At 49.5% G+C, this 16,140-nt stretch overlaps 2 protein-coding genes across 4 annotated transcripts in view; both read left to right on the plus strand.

Annotated features, from left to right (window-relative positions):
• The window catches only part of rictora (RPTOR independent companion of MTOR, complex 2 a), a 903,687-nt gene that overhangs the window by 726,511 nt on the left and 161,036 nt on the right, over positions 1-16,140 (plus strand). The window lies entirely within an intron of this gene.
• On the plus strand, positions 6,455-7,986 carry LOC147123929 (uncharacterized). The gene has a single exon (XM_085966774.1). The coding sequence runs from the start codon at positions 6,881-6,883 to the stop codon at positions 7,805-7,807; it is 927 nt and encodes a 308-aa protein (XP_085822900.1). The 5' UTR covers positions 6,455-6,880; the 3' UTR covers positions 7,808-7,986.

Genomic DNA, 16,140 nt, shown 5'->3' on the forward strand with positions numbered 1-16,140 from the left:
TGTACAGTCCCAGGGTTAGAATCCCCATGTGCAGTCCCAGGGTTAGAAACCCCATGTACAATCCCAGGGTTAGAATCCCCATGTACACTCCCAGGGTTAGAATCCCCATGTACAGCCCCAGGGTTAGAATCCCCATGTACAGTCCCAGGGTTAGAATCCCCATGTGCAGTCCCAGGGTTAGAATCCCCATGTACAGTCCCAGCGTTAGAATCCCCATGTACAGTCCCATGGTTAGAATCCCCATGTACAGTCCGAGGGTTAGAATCCCCATGTACAGTCCCAGGGTTAGAATGCCCATGTACAGTCCCAGGGTTAGAATCCCCATGTACAGTGCCAGGGTTGGAATTCCCAAGTTCAGTCCCAGGGTTAGAATCCCCATGTACAGTGCCAGGATTAGAATCCCCATGTACAGTCCCAGGTTTAGAATCCCCATGTACAGTCCCAGGGTTAGAATCCCCATGTAAAGTCCCAGGGTTAGAATCACCGTGTACAGTCCCAGGTTTAGAATCCCCATGTACAGTCCCAGGGTTAGAATCCCCATGTAGAGTGCCAGGGTTAGAATCCCCATGTACAGTCCCAGGGTTAGAATCCCCATGTACAGTCCCAGGGTTAGAATCCCCATGTACAGTCCCAGGGTTAGAATCCCCATGTACAGTCACAGGGTTAGAATCCCCATGTACAGTCCCAGCGTTGGAATCCCCATGTACAGTCCCAGGGTTAGAATCCCCATGTACAGTCCCACGGTTAGAATCCCCATGTCCAGTCCCAGCGTTGGAATCCCCATGTACAGTCCCAGGGTTAGAATCCCCATGTACAGTCCCAGTGTTAGAATACCCATGTACAGTCCCAGGATTAGAATCCCCATGTACAGTCGCAGGGTTAGAATCGCCATGTACAGTCCCAGGGTTAGAATCCCCATGTACAGTCCCAGGGTTAGAATCCCCATGCACAGTCCCAGTGTTAGAATCTCCATGTACAGTCCCAGGGTTAAAATCCCGATATACAGTCCCAGGGTTAGAATCCCCATGTACAGTCCCAGGGTTGGAATCCCCATGTACAGTCCCAGTGTTAGAATCCCCATGTACAGTCCCAGGGTTAGAATCCCCATGTGCAGTCCCAGGGTCAGAATCCCCATGTACAGTCCCAGGGTTAGAATCCCCACGTACAGTCCCAGGGTTAGGATCCCCATGTACAGTCCCAGGATTAGAATCCTCATGTGCAGTCCTAGGATTAGAATCCCCTTGTGCAGTCCCAGGGTTAGAATCCCCATGTACAGTCCCAGGGTTAGAATCCCCATGTACAGTCCCAGGGTTAGAATCCCCATGTACAGTCCCAGGGTTAGAATCCCCATGTACAGTCCCTGGGTTAGAATCCCCATGTGCAGTCCCAGGGTTAGAATCCTCATGTACGGTCCCAGGGTTAGAATCTCCATGTACAGTCCCAGGGTTAGAATCCCCATGTACAGTCCCAGGCTTAGAATCCCCATGTACGGTCCCAGTGTTAGAATCCCCATGTACAGTCCCTGGGTTAGAATCCCCATGTACAGTCCAGGGTTAGAATCCCCATGTACAGTCCCAGGGTTAGAATGCCCATGTACAGTCCCAGGGTCAGAATCCCCATGTATAGTCCCAGGGTTAGAATCCCCATGTACAGTCCCCGGGTTAGAATCCCCATGTACGGTCCCAGGGTTAGAATCCCCATGTACAGTCCCAGGGTTAGAATCCTCATGTAAGGTCCCAGGGTTAGAATCTCCATGTACAGTCCCAGGGTTAGAATCCCCATGTACAGCCCCTGGGTTAGAATCCCCATGTACAGTCCAGGGTTAGAATCCCCATGTACAGTCCCAGGGTTAGAATCCTATTGTACAGTCCCAGGGTTAGAATCCCCGTGTACAGTCCCAGGGTTAGAATCCCATGTACAGTCCCAGGGTTAGAATCCCCATGTACAGCCCCAGGGTTCGAATCCCCATGTACAGTCCCAGGGTTTGAATCCCGATGTACAGCCCCAGGATTAGAATCCCCATGTACAGTCCCAGGGTTAGAATCCCCATGTACAGTCCCAGGGTTAGAATCCCCATGTACAGTCCCAGGGTTAGAATCCCCATGTACAGTGCCAGGGTTGGAATTCCCAAGTACAGTCCCAGGGTTAGAATCCCCATGTACAGTCCCAGGATTAGAATCCCCATGTACAGTCCCAGGTTTAGAATCCCCATGTACAGTTCCAGGGTTAGAATCCCCATGGACAGTCCCAGGGTTAGAATCACCGTGTACAGTCCCAGGTTTAGAATTCCCATGTAGAGTGCCAGGGTTAGAATCCCCATGTACAGTCCCAGGGTTAGAATCCCCATGTACAGTCCCAGGTTTAGAATCCCCATGTACAGTCTCAGGGTTAGAATCCCCATGTACATTCCCAGTGTTAGAATCTCCATGTACAGTCCCAGGATTAGAATCACCATGTGCAGTCCCAGAGTTAGAATCCCCATGTACAGCCCCAGGGTTAGAATCCCCAGGTATAGTCCCAGGGTTAGAATCCCCATGTACAGTCCCAGGGTTAGAATCCCCATGTACAGTCCCAGGGTTAGAATCCCCACGTACAGTCCCAGGGTTAGAATCCCCATTTACAGTCCCAGGGTTAGAATCCCCATGTACAGTCCCAGGCTTAGAATCCCCATGTACAGTCCCAGGGTTAGAATCCCCATGTACAGCCCCAGGGTTAGAATCCCCATGTACAGTCCCAGGGTTAGAATCCCCATGTACAGTCCCAGGGTTAGAATCCCCATGTACAGTCCCAGGGTTAGAATCCCCATGTACAGTCCCAGGGTTAGAATCCCCATGTACAGTCCCAGGGTTAGAATCCCCATGTACAATCCCAGGGTTAGAATCCCCGTGTACACTCCCAGGGTTAGAATCCCCATGTACAGTCCCAGGGTTAGAATCCCCATGTACAGTCCCAGGGTTAGAATCCCCATGTACAGTCCCAGGGTTAGAATCCCCATGTACAGTCCCAGCGTTAGAATCCCTATGTACAGTCCCAGGGTTAGAATCCCCATGTACAGTCCCAGGGTTAGAATCCCCATGTACAGTCCCAGGGTTAGAATCCCCATGTACAGTCCCAGGGTTAGAATCCCTGTGTGCAGTCCCAGGGTTAGAATCCCCATGTACAGTCCCAGGGTTCGAATCACCATGTACAGTCCCAGGGTTAGAAACCCCATGTACAGCCCCAGGGTTAGAATCCCCATGTACAATCCCAGGGTTAGAATCCCCATGTACAATCCCAGGGTTATAATCCCCGTGTACAGTCCCAGGGTTAGAATCACCGTGTACAGTCCCAGGGTTAGAATCCCATGTACAGTCCCAGGGTTAGATTCCCCATGTACAGCCCCAGGGTTAGAATCCCCATGTACAGTCCCAGAGTTAGAAGCCCCATGTACAGTCCCAGGGTTAGAATCCCCATGTACAGTCCCAGGGTTAGAATCCCCATGTACAGTGCCAGGGTTGGAATTCCCAAGTACAGTCCCAGGGTTAGAATCCCCATGTACAGTCCCAGGATTAGAATCCCCATGTACAGTCCCAGGTTTAGAACCCCATGTACAGTCCGAGGGTTAGAATCCCCATGTACAGTCCCAGGGTTAGAATCACCGTGTGCAGTCCCAGGTTTAGAATCCCCATGTACAGTCCCAGGGTTAGAATCCCCATGTAGAGTGCCAGGGTTAGAATCCCCATGTACAGTCCCAGGGTTAGAATCCCCATGTACTGTCCCAGGGTTAGAATCCCCATGTACAGACCCAGTGTTAGAATCCCCATGTACAGTCCCAGGGTTAGAATCACCATGTACAGTCCCAGGGTTAGAATCCCCATGTACAGTCCCAGGATTAGAATCTCCATGTACAGTCCCAGGTTTAGAATCCCCATGTACAGTCCCAGGGTTAGAATCCCCATGTACAGTCCCAGGGTTAGAATCACCGTGCACAGTCCCAGGTTTAGAATCCCCATGTGCAGTCCCAGGGTTCGAATCCCCATGTACAGTCCCAGGGTTAGAATCCCCATGTACAGTCCCAGGGTTAGAATCCCCATGTACAGTCCCAGGGTTAGAATCCCCATGTACAGTCCCAGGGTTAGAATCCCCATGTGCAGTCCCAAGGTTAGAATCCCCATGTACAGTCCCAGGGTTTGAATCCCCATGTACAGTCACAGGGTTTGAATCCCCATGTACAGTCCCAGGGTTGGAATCCCTATGTACAGTCCCAGGGTTAGAATCCCCATGTACAGTCCCACGGTTAGAATCCCCATGTACCGTCCCAGCGTTGGAATCCCCATGTACAGTCCCAGGGTTAGAATCCCCATGTACAGTCCCAGTGTTAGAATCCCCATGTACAGTCCCAGGGTTAAAATCCCCATGTACAGTCCCAGGGTTAGAATCCCCATGTACAGTCCCAGGGTTAGAATCCCCATGTACAGTCCCAGTGTTATAATCTCCATGTACAGTCCCAGGGTTAAAATCCCGATATACAGTCCCAGGGTTAGAATCCCCATGTACAGTCCCAGGGTTAGAATCCCCATGTACAGTCCCAGTGTTAGAATCCCCATGTACAGTCCCAGGGTTAGAATCCCCATGTACAGTCCCAGGGTCAGAATCCCCATGTGCAGTCCCAGGGTTAGAATCCCCACCTACAGTCCCAGGGTTAGAATCCCCATGTACAGTCCCAGGGTTAGAATCCCCACCTACAGTCCCAGGGTTAGAATCCCCATGTACAGTCCCAGGATTAGAATCCTCATGTACGGTCCTAGGATTAGAATCCCCATGTACAGTCCCCGGGTTAGAATCCCCATGTACAGTCCCAGGGTTAGAATCCCCACGTACAGTCCCAGGGTCAGAATCCCCATGTAAAGTCCCAGGGTTAGAATCCCCACCTACAGTCCCAGGGTTAGAATCCCCATGTACAGTCCCAGGATTAGAATCCTCATGTACGGTCCTAGGATTAGAATCCCCATGTACAGTCCCAGGGTTAGAATCCCCATGTACAGTCATAGGGTTACAATCCCCATGTATAGTCCCCGGGTTAGAATCCCCATGTACAGTCCCAGGGTTAGAATCCCCATGTACAGTCCCTGGGTTAGAATCCCCATGTACAGTCCCAGGGTTAGAATCCTCATGTACGGTCCCAGGGTTAGAATCTCCATGTACAGTCCCAGGGTTAGAATCCCCATGTACAGTCCCAGGCTTAGAATCCCCATGTACAGTCCCAGGGTTAGAATCCCCATGTACAGTCCCAGGGTTAGAATTCCCATGTACAGTCCCAGGGTTAGAATCCCCATGTACAGTCCCAGGGTTAGAATCCCCATGTACAGTCCCAGGGTTAGAATCCTCATGTACAGTCCCAGGGTTAGAATCTCCATGTACAGTCCCAGGGTTAGAATCCCCATGTACAGTCCCTGGTTTAGAATCCCCATGTACAGTCCTTGGGTTAGAATCCCTATGTACAGTCCCAGGGTTAGAATCCCCATGTACGGTCCCACGGTTAGAATCCCCATGTACAGTCCCAGGGTTAGAATCCTCATGTACAGTCCCAGGGTTAGAATCTCCATGTACAGTCCCAGGGTTAGAATCCCATGTACAGTCCCTGGTTTAGAATCCCCATGTACAGTCCTTGGGTTAGAATCCCTATGTACAGTCCCAGGGTTAGAATCCCCATGTACAGTCCCAGGGTTAGAATCCCCATGTACAGTCCCAGGGCTGGAATCCGGCACCCGAAAATGGAATTTCAGTCTCAGTGTTACAGGCTGGAGAGAGGAATAATTCAAGCTGCCCCAGAGCTGTGTGATTGGTTCAGTCTGTATATCACTGATGGGCCCTTTTTAAATTTGAGTGGTCGGGTATATAAATTCCCGGTAACTAATCCCGGATATAAAAGAGGGGAGAGCTGTGTTTAAATCAAAGAGTCTCCTTGGAGATTTTGTGAGTGAAGGACCTGGTCAGCTTAAAACAGCTGAAAGTGAAAAATCAGTTAGAAATTTCCAATTAGCAGTTTTTGGCCAATATCGACTCCCACAAGAATGGGGAATTCTAGAATAAGGAAGGAACCGGTCAGGGTTTGAAAGGTCGTTACAAAGGATTCGAGGGACTCTTGCATTTAGGATCTTTCTTTATTTCATTCACTCGAGGAGTTCGATAACAGACTTCCTCCTGTGAATGTCGAGCTGGATTAGTGGGCTGTGACAGGTTTACTTGTTCAGCTTTTGTTAAATACATTTGGTGAGTGAATTTAAATTTAAAACCAGGTTTGCAGGCGTGATGCTCTATTCACACATTAAAAGTGAGAGAGATGCTGTGGGACACACGCTAAGTCCAGTAGCTGAAAATGATTAACAGCCTGGGTTTTGTGTTTCGTGATCACCATGTACAGTCCCAGGCTTAGAATCCCCATGTGTGAAAGAATGTTGTATAGAAACTAGAATTGTCTGTTCTGTATTTCTATCCTGTATTTACAATGATGACTTTTGTAAACTCCTTTTACAGGGTATTAGAAGGGGAGGATTTACAGACGGGAAACTCAAACCAATCATCAGGTCAAGATCTGACAGAGTCACTCCATTCATCAGGACCTGAATATCATCGGCCTTTGAATGTGGAAGGAGAAATGTTTGTCTGTTCTGCCTGTGGGAAGACATTTGAAACATCAGTGTGACTGGAAAAGCACCGAGACACACACACCCGAGTGAGAGTGTTCCAGTGCACTGACTGTGGAAAGAGCTTCAACCAGTTACACAGCCTGAAAAAGCATCGCACCGTTCACAGCGGGGAGAAACCGTACACGTGTTGTGTGTGTGGGCGAGGCTTCAACCGATCGTCCAAACTGGAAAGACACAAGGACACCCGCAACATGGAGAAACCGTGGAAATGTGGGGACTGTGGGAAGGGATTCAAGTACCCATCCCAGCTAGAAGCTCATCGACGCAGTCACACTGGGGAGAGGCCGTTCACCTGCTCTGTCTGTGGGAAGGGATTCAATTACCAATCCCTGCTGGAAACTCATCGCTACTGCCACACCGGGGAGAGGCCGTTCACCTGCTCCATGTGTGGGAAGGGATTCACTCAGTCATCCAACCTGCTGACTCACCAGCGAGTTCACACCGGGGAGAGGCCGTTCATCTGCTCCGTGTGTGGGAAGGGATTCACTAATTCAGCCCACCAACTGAGACACCAGCGAGTTCACACTGACGAGAGACCTTTTAAATGCTCCGACTGTGCGAACTGCTTTAAAAGCTCTGAGGAACTGATTCACCACCAGCGAGTTCACACTGGGGAGAGGCCGTTCAGTTGCTCTCACTGTGGGGAAAGGTTCAGGTGTTCATCCAATCTCATTGTGCACAAGCGCACTCACACGGGCGAGAGACCGTTTATCTGCTCCGTGTGTGGGAAGGGGTTCATTAAGTCATCCAGCCTGCTGACCCACCAGCGAGTTCACACTGGGGAGAGGCCGTTCACCTGCTCCATGTGTGGGAAGGGATTCACTTGTTCATCCAGCCTGCTGACACACCAACGAGTTCACACTGGGGAGAGGCCGTTCACCTGCTCCGTGTGTGAGAAGGGATTCACTCAGCCATCCAGCCTGCTGACTCACCAGCGAGTTCACACTGGGGAGAGGCCGTTCACCTGCTCCGTGTGTCGGAAGGGATTCACTCAGCCATCCGGTCTGCTGACTCACAAGCGAGTTCACACTGGGGAGAGGCCGTTCACCTGCTCCGAGTGTGGGAAGGGATTCACTCAGTCATCCAACCTGCTGAGACACCAGCGAGTTCACAGATGACTGCAGGAGTTGGATTCTGATGTTATTGCTGCTGTTAATCACATCCAGGACTGAACCTTGTTCATTCTGACAGTTGGGGTTTGTTTCTGCTGATGTTAATAAACTCCAGCCCAGTTATAGGGTTAATATTCTGGATATATAGCTGATTGACTTGTTGGGCTGCAGTGTCCCTTTAAGAACCATTGTCTGTGATTATTACCCTTAATTCAGGACTTTCATAAGAAATTATTTGACAAAATTATGAATTTTACTTTCTCCCGAAATTGACCTTTGGTACAAAATCTACAATTCAATATCTGAAAGGTTCTGCTGATTAACATCTCCAATTAGAAAGTGCTGATTAATCCTCACTGACAATTCTCACTGACTTGCACATTACACACAGTGGCACCTCCATTATCCACCAGAAAGAAGGGGAATGGGAATTGGTGGAGAATCGAGAATCCCCAAATGTTGCCCCGCCCGTCTGGTACAGCAATCCCCTCAGCACGGGAATGGAGACAGGTCCAATCCAGATAACGGGCTGAGTTTACCTTTTCTGGGCGTGTGGGATTGGTTTATATCAGACAGGAGGAGATTGGTGTCAGTGACTGTGGGGTATGTTTATTTCAGACATGACGAGATTCGTGTCAGTGACTGTATCTAGCCCGTAGTTTACCTGCCCTGGGAGTGTTTGATGGGCAGTATAGAGGGAGCATTACTCTGTATCTAACCCGTGCTGTACCTGCCCTGGGAGTGTTTGATGGGACAGTGTAGAGGGAGCTTTACTCTGTATCTAACCCGTGCTGTACCTGCCCTGAGTGTGTTTGATGGGACAGTGTAGAGGGAGCTTTACTCTGTATCTAACCCGTGCTGTACCTGCCCTGAGTGTGTTTGATGGGACAGTGTAGAGGGAGCTTTACTCTCTATCTAAACCATGCTGTACCTGCCCTGGGAGTGTTTGATGGGACAGTGTAGAGGGAGCTTTACTCTGGATCTAACCCGTGCTGTATCTACCCTGGCAGTGTTTGATGGGACAGTGTAGAGGGAGCTTTACTCTGTATCTAACCCATGCAGTACCTGCTCTGGGTGTGTCTGATGGGAGACTGTAGAAGGAGCTTTACTCTATATCTATCTCATGCTGTACCTGCCCCGGGAGTGTTTGATGGGACAGTGCAGAGGTAGCTTTACTCTGTATCTAACCCGTGCTGTACCTGCCCTGCGAGTGTGCGATGGGACAGTGTAGAGGGAGCTTTACTCTGCATCTAACCCCTGCTGTATCTGCCCTGGGAGTGTTTGATGGGACAGTGTAGAGAGAGCCTTACTCTTTATCTAACCTTTGCTGTACCTGCCCTGGCAGTATTTGATGGAACAGTGTAGAGGGGTCTTTACTCTGTATCTAATCCGTGCTGTACCTGCCCTGGGAGTGTTTGATGGGACAGTGTAGACAGAGCTTTACTCTGTTTCTAACCCGCGCTGCACTTGCCCTGGGAGTGTTTGATGGGACAGTGTAGAGGGAGCTTTACTCTGTATCTACCCTGTGCTGTACCTGTCCTGGGAGTGTTTGATGTGACAGTGTAGAAGGAGCTTTACTCTAACCCGTGCTGTACCTGCCCTGGGAGTCTTTGATGGGACAGTGTGGAGGGAGCTGTACTCTGTATCTAACCCATGCAGTAGCTGCCCTGGGAGTGTTTGATGGGACAGTGTAGAGGGAGCTTTACTCTGTATCTAACCTGTGCTATACCTGCCCTGGGAGTGTTTGATGGGACAGTTTAATTAACAGTTAATGACATTTACAAAGCTCAAGTCTCGGCTCTTTGTACAAAGTCACAAGCCCTCATGCATACAAGGCAGGGGTCCCAGTCTCTTTAAGTTGATGATGTGATCGCCAAGCTTCTTGATCATCTTCATTTGTTCACCCAGATAGTGGGTCTCCAGGAATTCACACAGATGAGGATTGGCGTTCCCAGTGGAGAGTTTGTGCAGATCCAGCAGACTCTGGCCGACATTCTTTTCCATCTGCAGGGCTCTCTGCGTCACTGAGCGGAGCCTCCCGCTCTCCTGGCCGAACAAGCCGATTGTGAAGAAACTTAAAATACTGAAATTAATTTTAAGACATATCATAGAAACATAGAAGATAGGAGCTGGAGTAGGCCATTCGGCCCCTCGAGCCTGCTCCGCCATTCAATGCGATCATGGCTGATCATCCAAATTCAGTACCCGGTCCCTGCTTTCTCCCCATACCCCTTGATCCCTTTAGCCTTGAGAAATATATCCAACTCCTTCTTGAATATATTTAATGAATTGGCCTCCACTGCCTTCTGTGGTAGAGAATTCCACAGGTTCACCACTCTCTGGGTGAAGAAATTCCTCCTCATTTCTGTCCGAAATGGCCTACCCCTTATCTTTAGACTGTGATCCCTGGTTCTGGACTCCCCGACCATCGGGAACATTCTTTCTGCATCTAGTCTGCCCAGTCCTGTCAGAATTTTATAAGTTTCAATGGGATCCCCTCTCATGCTTCTAAACTCCAGCGAGTACAAGCCCAATCGACCCACTCTCTCCTCATACGTCATTCCTGCCATCCCAGGTATCAGCCTGGTGAATGTTCGCTGAACTTCTTCCATGGCAAGAACATCCTTCCTCAGATAAGACGACCAAAACTGCACACAATACTCAAGATGTGGTCTCACCAAGGCCCTGTACAACTGCAGCAAGACATCCTTGTTCCTGTACTCAAACCCTCTCGTTACGAAGGCCAACATACCATTTGCCTTCTTAACCGCCTGCTGCACCTGCATGCTTACCTTCAGCGACTGGTGCACAAGGACACCCAGGTCTCGTTGCACTTCCCCTTCTCCCAATCTATTACCATTCAGATAATAATCTGCCTTCCTGTTTTTGCTACCAAAGTGGATAACCTCACATTTATCCACGTTATATTGCATCTGCCATGTTTCTGCCCAATCACCCAACCTGTCCAAATCATCCTGGAGTTTCTCGGCATCCTTCTCACAGCACACATGCCCACCCAGCTTTGTGTCGTCTGCAAATTTGGAGATGTTACATCTAGTTCCCTTGTCTAGATCATTAATATATATTGTGAATAGCTGGGATCCAAGGACCGATCCCTGCGGTACCCCACTAGTCACTGCCTGCCACTCGGAAAAAGACTCGTTTATTCCAACTCTTTGCATTCTCTCTGCCAACCAGTTCTCTGTCCAAGTCAGTACCTTGCCCCCAATCCCATGTGCCTTAACTTTACACGCTAATCTCTTATGCGGGACCTTATCGAAAGCCTTCTGAAAGTCCAAATACACCACATCCACTGGTTCTCCCTTATCTATTTTAACCAGTTACATCCTCAAAAAATTCCAGTGGATTAGTCAAGCACGATTTACCCTTTGTAAATCCATGTTGACTTTGTCCGATCCTGTCACTGTTTTCCAAGTGCTCTGTTATTACATCTTTTATGATGGACTCTAGCATTTTCCCCACTACCGATTCCCTGTTTTCGCTCTACCACCTTTTTTGAATAGTGGGGTAACATTAGCTACCCTCCAATCCATGGGTACTGTTCCAGATTCCATCAAATGTTGGAAGATGATCAGCAATGGATCTGCTATTTCTAGGGCCACTTCCTTAAGTACCCTGGGATGTAGATTATCAGGCCCTGGGGATTTACCGGCCTTCAATCTCATCAATTTCCCTAACACCATTTCCCTACACATACTGATTTCTTTCAGTTCCTCCCTTTCATCAGACCCTATGTTCCCCGACATCTCTGGGAGGTTATTTGTGTCCTCCTTTGTGAAGACAGAACCAAAGTATGTATTTAATTGGTCTGCCATTTCTTTATTCCCCATTATAAATTCCCCTGATTCTGACTGCAAGGGACCTACGCTTGACTTCACCAATCTTTTTCTCTTCACACATCTATAAAAGCTTTTACAGTCAGTTTTTATGTTCCCTGCAAGCTTCCTCTCATAATCTATTTTCCCCTTCTTAATTAATCCCTTTGTCCTCCTTTGTTGAATCCTAAACTGCTCCCAATCCTCAGGTTTACTGCTTTTTCTGGCCAATTTATATGTCCTCTCCTTGGATCTTATGCTATCCTTAATTTCCCTTGTTAGCCACGGTTGAGTCACCTTTTTTGTTTATTTTTATGCCAAACTGGGATGAACAAATTCTGTAGTTCATCCATGCGGTCTTTGAATGCTTGCCATTGCCTATCCACCATCAACCCTTAGAGTGACATTCCCCAATCAATCCTACCCAACTCGCGCCTCAGACCATCGTAGTTTCCTTTATTTAAATTCAGGACCCTAGTCTCTGAGTCAACAACTTCATTCTCCATCTTAATGATGAATTCTATCATATTATGATCGCTCCGACCCAAGGGGCCTCGTACAAGAAGATTGTTAATTAATCCTTTCTCGTTACATAATACCCAGCCTAAGATGGCCTGATCTCTGGCTGGTTCCTCGACATATTCGTCCAGGAAACCATTCCGTAAACACTCCAGGAATTCCTCCTCCACAATATTGTTACTAATTTGGTTAGCCCAATTTATATGTAGATTAAATTCACCCATGATGACTGCTGTGCCCTTATTGCACGCTTCTCTAATTTCCCTTTTAATGCCATCCCCAACCTCCGCATTACTGTTTGGAGGCCTATATACCACTCCCACTAACGTTTTCTGCCCCTTGGTATTTCTCAGTTCTACCCATACAGATTCCACATCATCAGAGCTGATATCCTTCTTTACAATTGTGTTAATCCCTTCTTTAACCAGCAATGCTACCCCACCTCCCTTTCCTTTTTGCCTAGCTTTCCTGAATATTGAATACCACTGGATGTTGATTTTCCAACCTTGGCCACTCTGGAGCCATGTTTCCATAATCAAGTTTAACTAAAATCACCCCAGCCGGGGTGATGATGCACTCCAGTCCCCGCGGCGCCCACTGGTCTCGGAAGGCCTCAAGTGCGCTGGCAGACACCACGTGCTTCATCTCCAGGGCCACCCAGGCGTGAACATAGCCGCTGAAGAGAGGCAGGCAATCGGGCCGAATGACCCCCTCGACCGCCCGCTGCCTGGACCTGTTTATGGCCACTTTGGCCAGGCCCAGGAGCAGTCCTACAAGGAGGTCCTCCGACCTGCCCTCTCCCCTCCGCACTGGGTGACCGAAGATCAGTAATGTGGGACTGGAGTGCAGCCAAAAATCGAGGAGCAGCCCCTTACAACCAATGTCCCAGACACCACCGTCACCATCCCTGGGTATGTCCTGTCCCACCGGCAGGACAGACCCACCAGAGGTGGTGGCACCGTGGTATACAGTCGGGAGGGAGTAGCCCTGGGAGCCCTCAACATTGATTCAGGACCCCATGAGGTCTCATGGCATCAAGTCAAACATGGGCATGGAAACCTGCTAATTACCACCTACCGCCCTCCCTCAGCTGATGAATCAGTACTCCTTCATGTTGAACACCAATTGGAAGAAGCACTGAGAGTAGCAAGGGCAAAAAATGTCCTCTGGGTGGGAGACTTCAATGTCCATCACCAAGAGTGGCTCGGTAGCACCACAACTGACCGAGCTGGCCGAGTCCTAAAGGACATAGCTGCCAGACTGGGTCTGTGACAGGTGGTGAGGGAACCAACAAGAGGGAAAAACCTGCTTGATCTCATCCTCACCAATCTACCTGTTGCAGATGCATCTTTCCATGACAGCATCGGTGGAAGTGACCACCGCACAGTCCTTGTGGAGACGAAGTCCCATCTTCATGTTGAGGATACCCTCCACCGTGTTGTGTGGCACTACCACTGTGCTAAATGGGACAGATTTTGAACAGATCTGGCAACTCAAAACTGGGCATCCATGAGGCGCTGTGGGCCATCAGCAGCAGCAGAATTGTATTCAACCACAATCTGTAACCTCATGGCCTGGCACATCCCTCACTCTACCATTACCATCAAGCCGGGAGATCAACCCTGGTTTAATGAAGAGGGCAGGAGAGCATGCCGGGAACAGCACCAGGCATACCGAAAAATGAGGTGTCAACCTGGTGAGGCTACAACACAGGACTACTTGCATGCCAAACAACGGAAGCAACATGCGATAGAGCTAAGCGATCTCACAACCATCGGATCAAATCAAACCTCTGCAGTCCTGCCACATCCAGTCGTGAGTGGTGGTGGACAATTAAACAGTTAACAGGAGGAGGAGGCTCCAAAAATATCCCCATCCTCAATGATGGTGGAGCCCAGCACGTGAGTGCAAAAGACAATGCTGAAGCATTTGCAACTATCTTCAGCCAGAAGTGCCGAGTGGATGATCCATCTCGGCCTCCTCCTGAGGCCCCCAGCATCACAGATGCCAGTCTTCAGCCCATTCAATTCACTCCACGTGATGTCAAGAAACGGCTGAAGACACTGGATACTGCAAAGGCTATGGGCCCTGACAACATTCCAGCAATAGTACTGAAGACTTGTGCTCCAGAACTAGCTGCGCCCCTAGCCAAGCTGTTCCAGTACAGCTACAACACTGGCATGTACCCGGCAATGTGGAAAATTGCCCAAGTATGTCCTGTCTACAAAAAGCAGGACAACTCTGACCCAGCCAATTACCGTCCCATCAGTCTACTCTCAATCATCAGCAAAGTGATGGAAGGTGTCGTTGACACTGCTATCAAGCAGCACTTACTCAGCAATAACCTGCTAACTGACGCCCAGTTTGGGTTCCGCCAGGGCCACTCAGCTCCTGACCTCATTACAGCCTTGGTCCAAACATGGACAAAAGAGCTGAACTCAAGAGGTGAGGTGAGAGTGACTGCCCTTGACATCAAGACAGTATTTGATCGAATGTGGCATCAAGGAGCCCTAGCAAAACTGAAGTCAATGGGAATCAAGGGGAAAACTCTCCATTGGTTGGAATCATACCTAGCACAAAGGAAGTTGGCTGTGGTTGTTGGAGGTCATTCATCTCAATCACATGACATCACTGCAGGAGTTCCTCAGGGCAGTGTCCTAGGCCCAACCATCTTCAGCTGTTTCATCAATGACCTTCTCTCCATCATAAGGTCAGAAGTGGGGATGTTCGCTGATGATTGCACACTGTTCAGCACCATTTGAGACTCGTCAGATACTGACGCAGTCCATGTCCATATGCAGCAAGACCTGGACAACATTCAGACTTGGGCTGACAAGTGGCAAGTAACATTCGCACCACACAAGTGCCAGGCAATGACCATCTCCAACAAGCGAGACTCTAACCATCTCCCCTTGACATTCAATGGCATTACCATCACTGAATCCCCCACAATCAACATCCTGGGGGTTACCATTGACCAGAAACTGAACTGGACCAGTCATATAAATACTGTGGCTACAAGAGCAGGCCAGAGGCTGGGAATTCTGCGGCGAGTGTCTCACCTCCTGACTCCCCAAAGCCTTTCCACCATCTACAAGGCACAAGTCAGGAGTGTGATGGAATACTCTTCACTAGCCTGGATGAGTGCAGCTCCAACAACACTCAAGAAGCTCGACACCATTCAGGATAAAGCAGCCCGCTTGATTGGCACTCCATCCACCTTCAACATTCATTCCCTCCACCACTGGCGCACTGTGGCTGCAGTGTGTACCATCTACAAGATGCACTGCAGCAACTCGCCAAAGCTCCTTCAACAGCACCTTCCAAACCCGCGACCTCTACCACTTAGAAGGACAAGGGCAGCAGACGCATGGGAACATCACCACCTACAAGTTCCCCTCCAAGCCACACACCATCCTGACTTGGACCTGTATCGCCGTTCCTTCACTGTTGCTGGGCCAAAATCCTGGAACTCCCTTCCTAACAGCATTGTGGGTGTACCTACACCATATAGACTGCAACAGTTCAAGAAGGCGGCTCACCACCATCTTCTCAAGGGCAGTTAGGGATGGGCACTAAATGCAGGCCTAGCCAGCCAGCGACGCCCACATCCCATCAATGAATAAAAAAATAAAAAATGATGGAACAGGGGCTGCAACCTCTCACGTTCAGTATAGATATGGAACACGGACTCCTCTAGGCTGCAAAAATAGCAAGCAGCCTGGGAATCCGTGAACTTATCTAAAATCTTATTGCACGGGACTGCTCCATGCAACACCCTCCAGGCCAAGTCCCCAATAGATAAAGGGAGGACTCCCATGTAGAGAGGCCCCACTGGGGACCTCCACCTCCACCGGACGGCAAGATGGTACGCCAAGGCATATCCGGACGGCAGGCGAAGATGACAAAGTGGAGAGTGTGCAGGAGCAGCCCGTACAGGAAACCCCTCCGCGCAGAACTAAAAGGCACGGAGGGCATTTCCCC

Source organism: Somniosus microcephalus, chromosome 1 (genome assembly GCF_052327205.1).
Source record: "Somniosus microcephalus isolate GS21.2 chromosome 1, FLI_Smic_1.0, whole genome shotgun sequence".
NCBI classification, from domain to species: domain Eukaryota; kingdom Metazoa; phylum Chordata; class Chondrichthyes; order Squaliformes; family Somniosidae; genus Somniosus; species Somniosus microcephalus.

Coding starts and splice junctions, on each gene's coding strand:
- LOC147123929 (XM_085966774.1), top strand. CDS start 6,881: ATGGAGAAACCGTGGAAATGTGGGGACTGTGGGAAGGGATTCAAGTAC.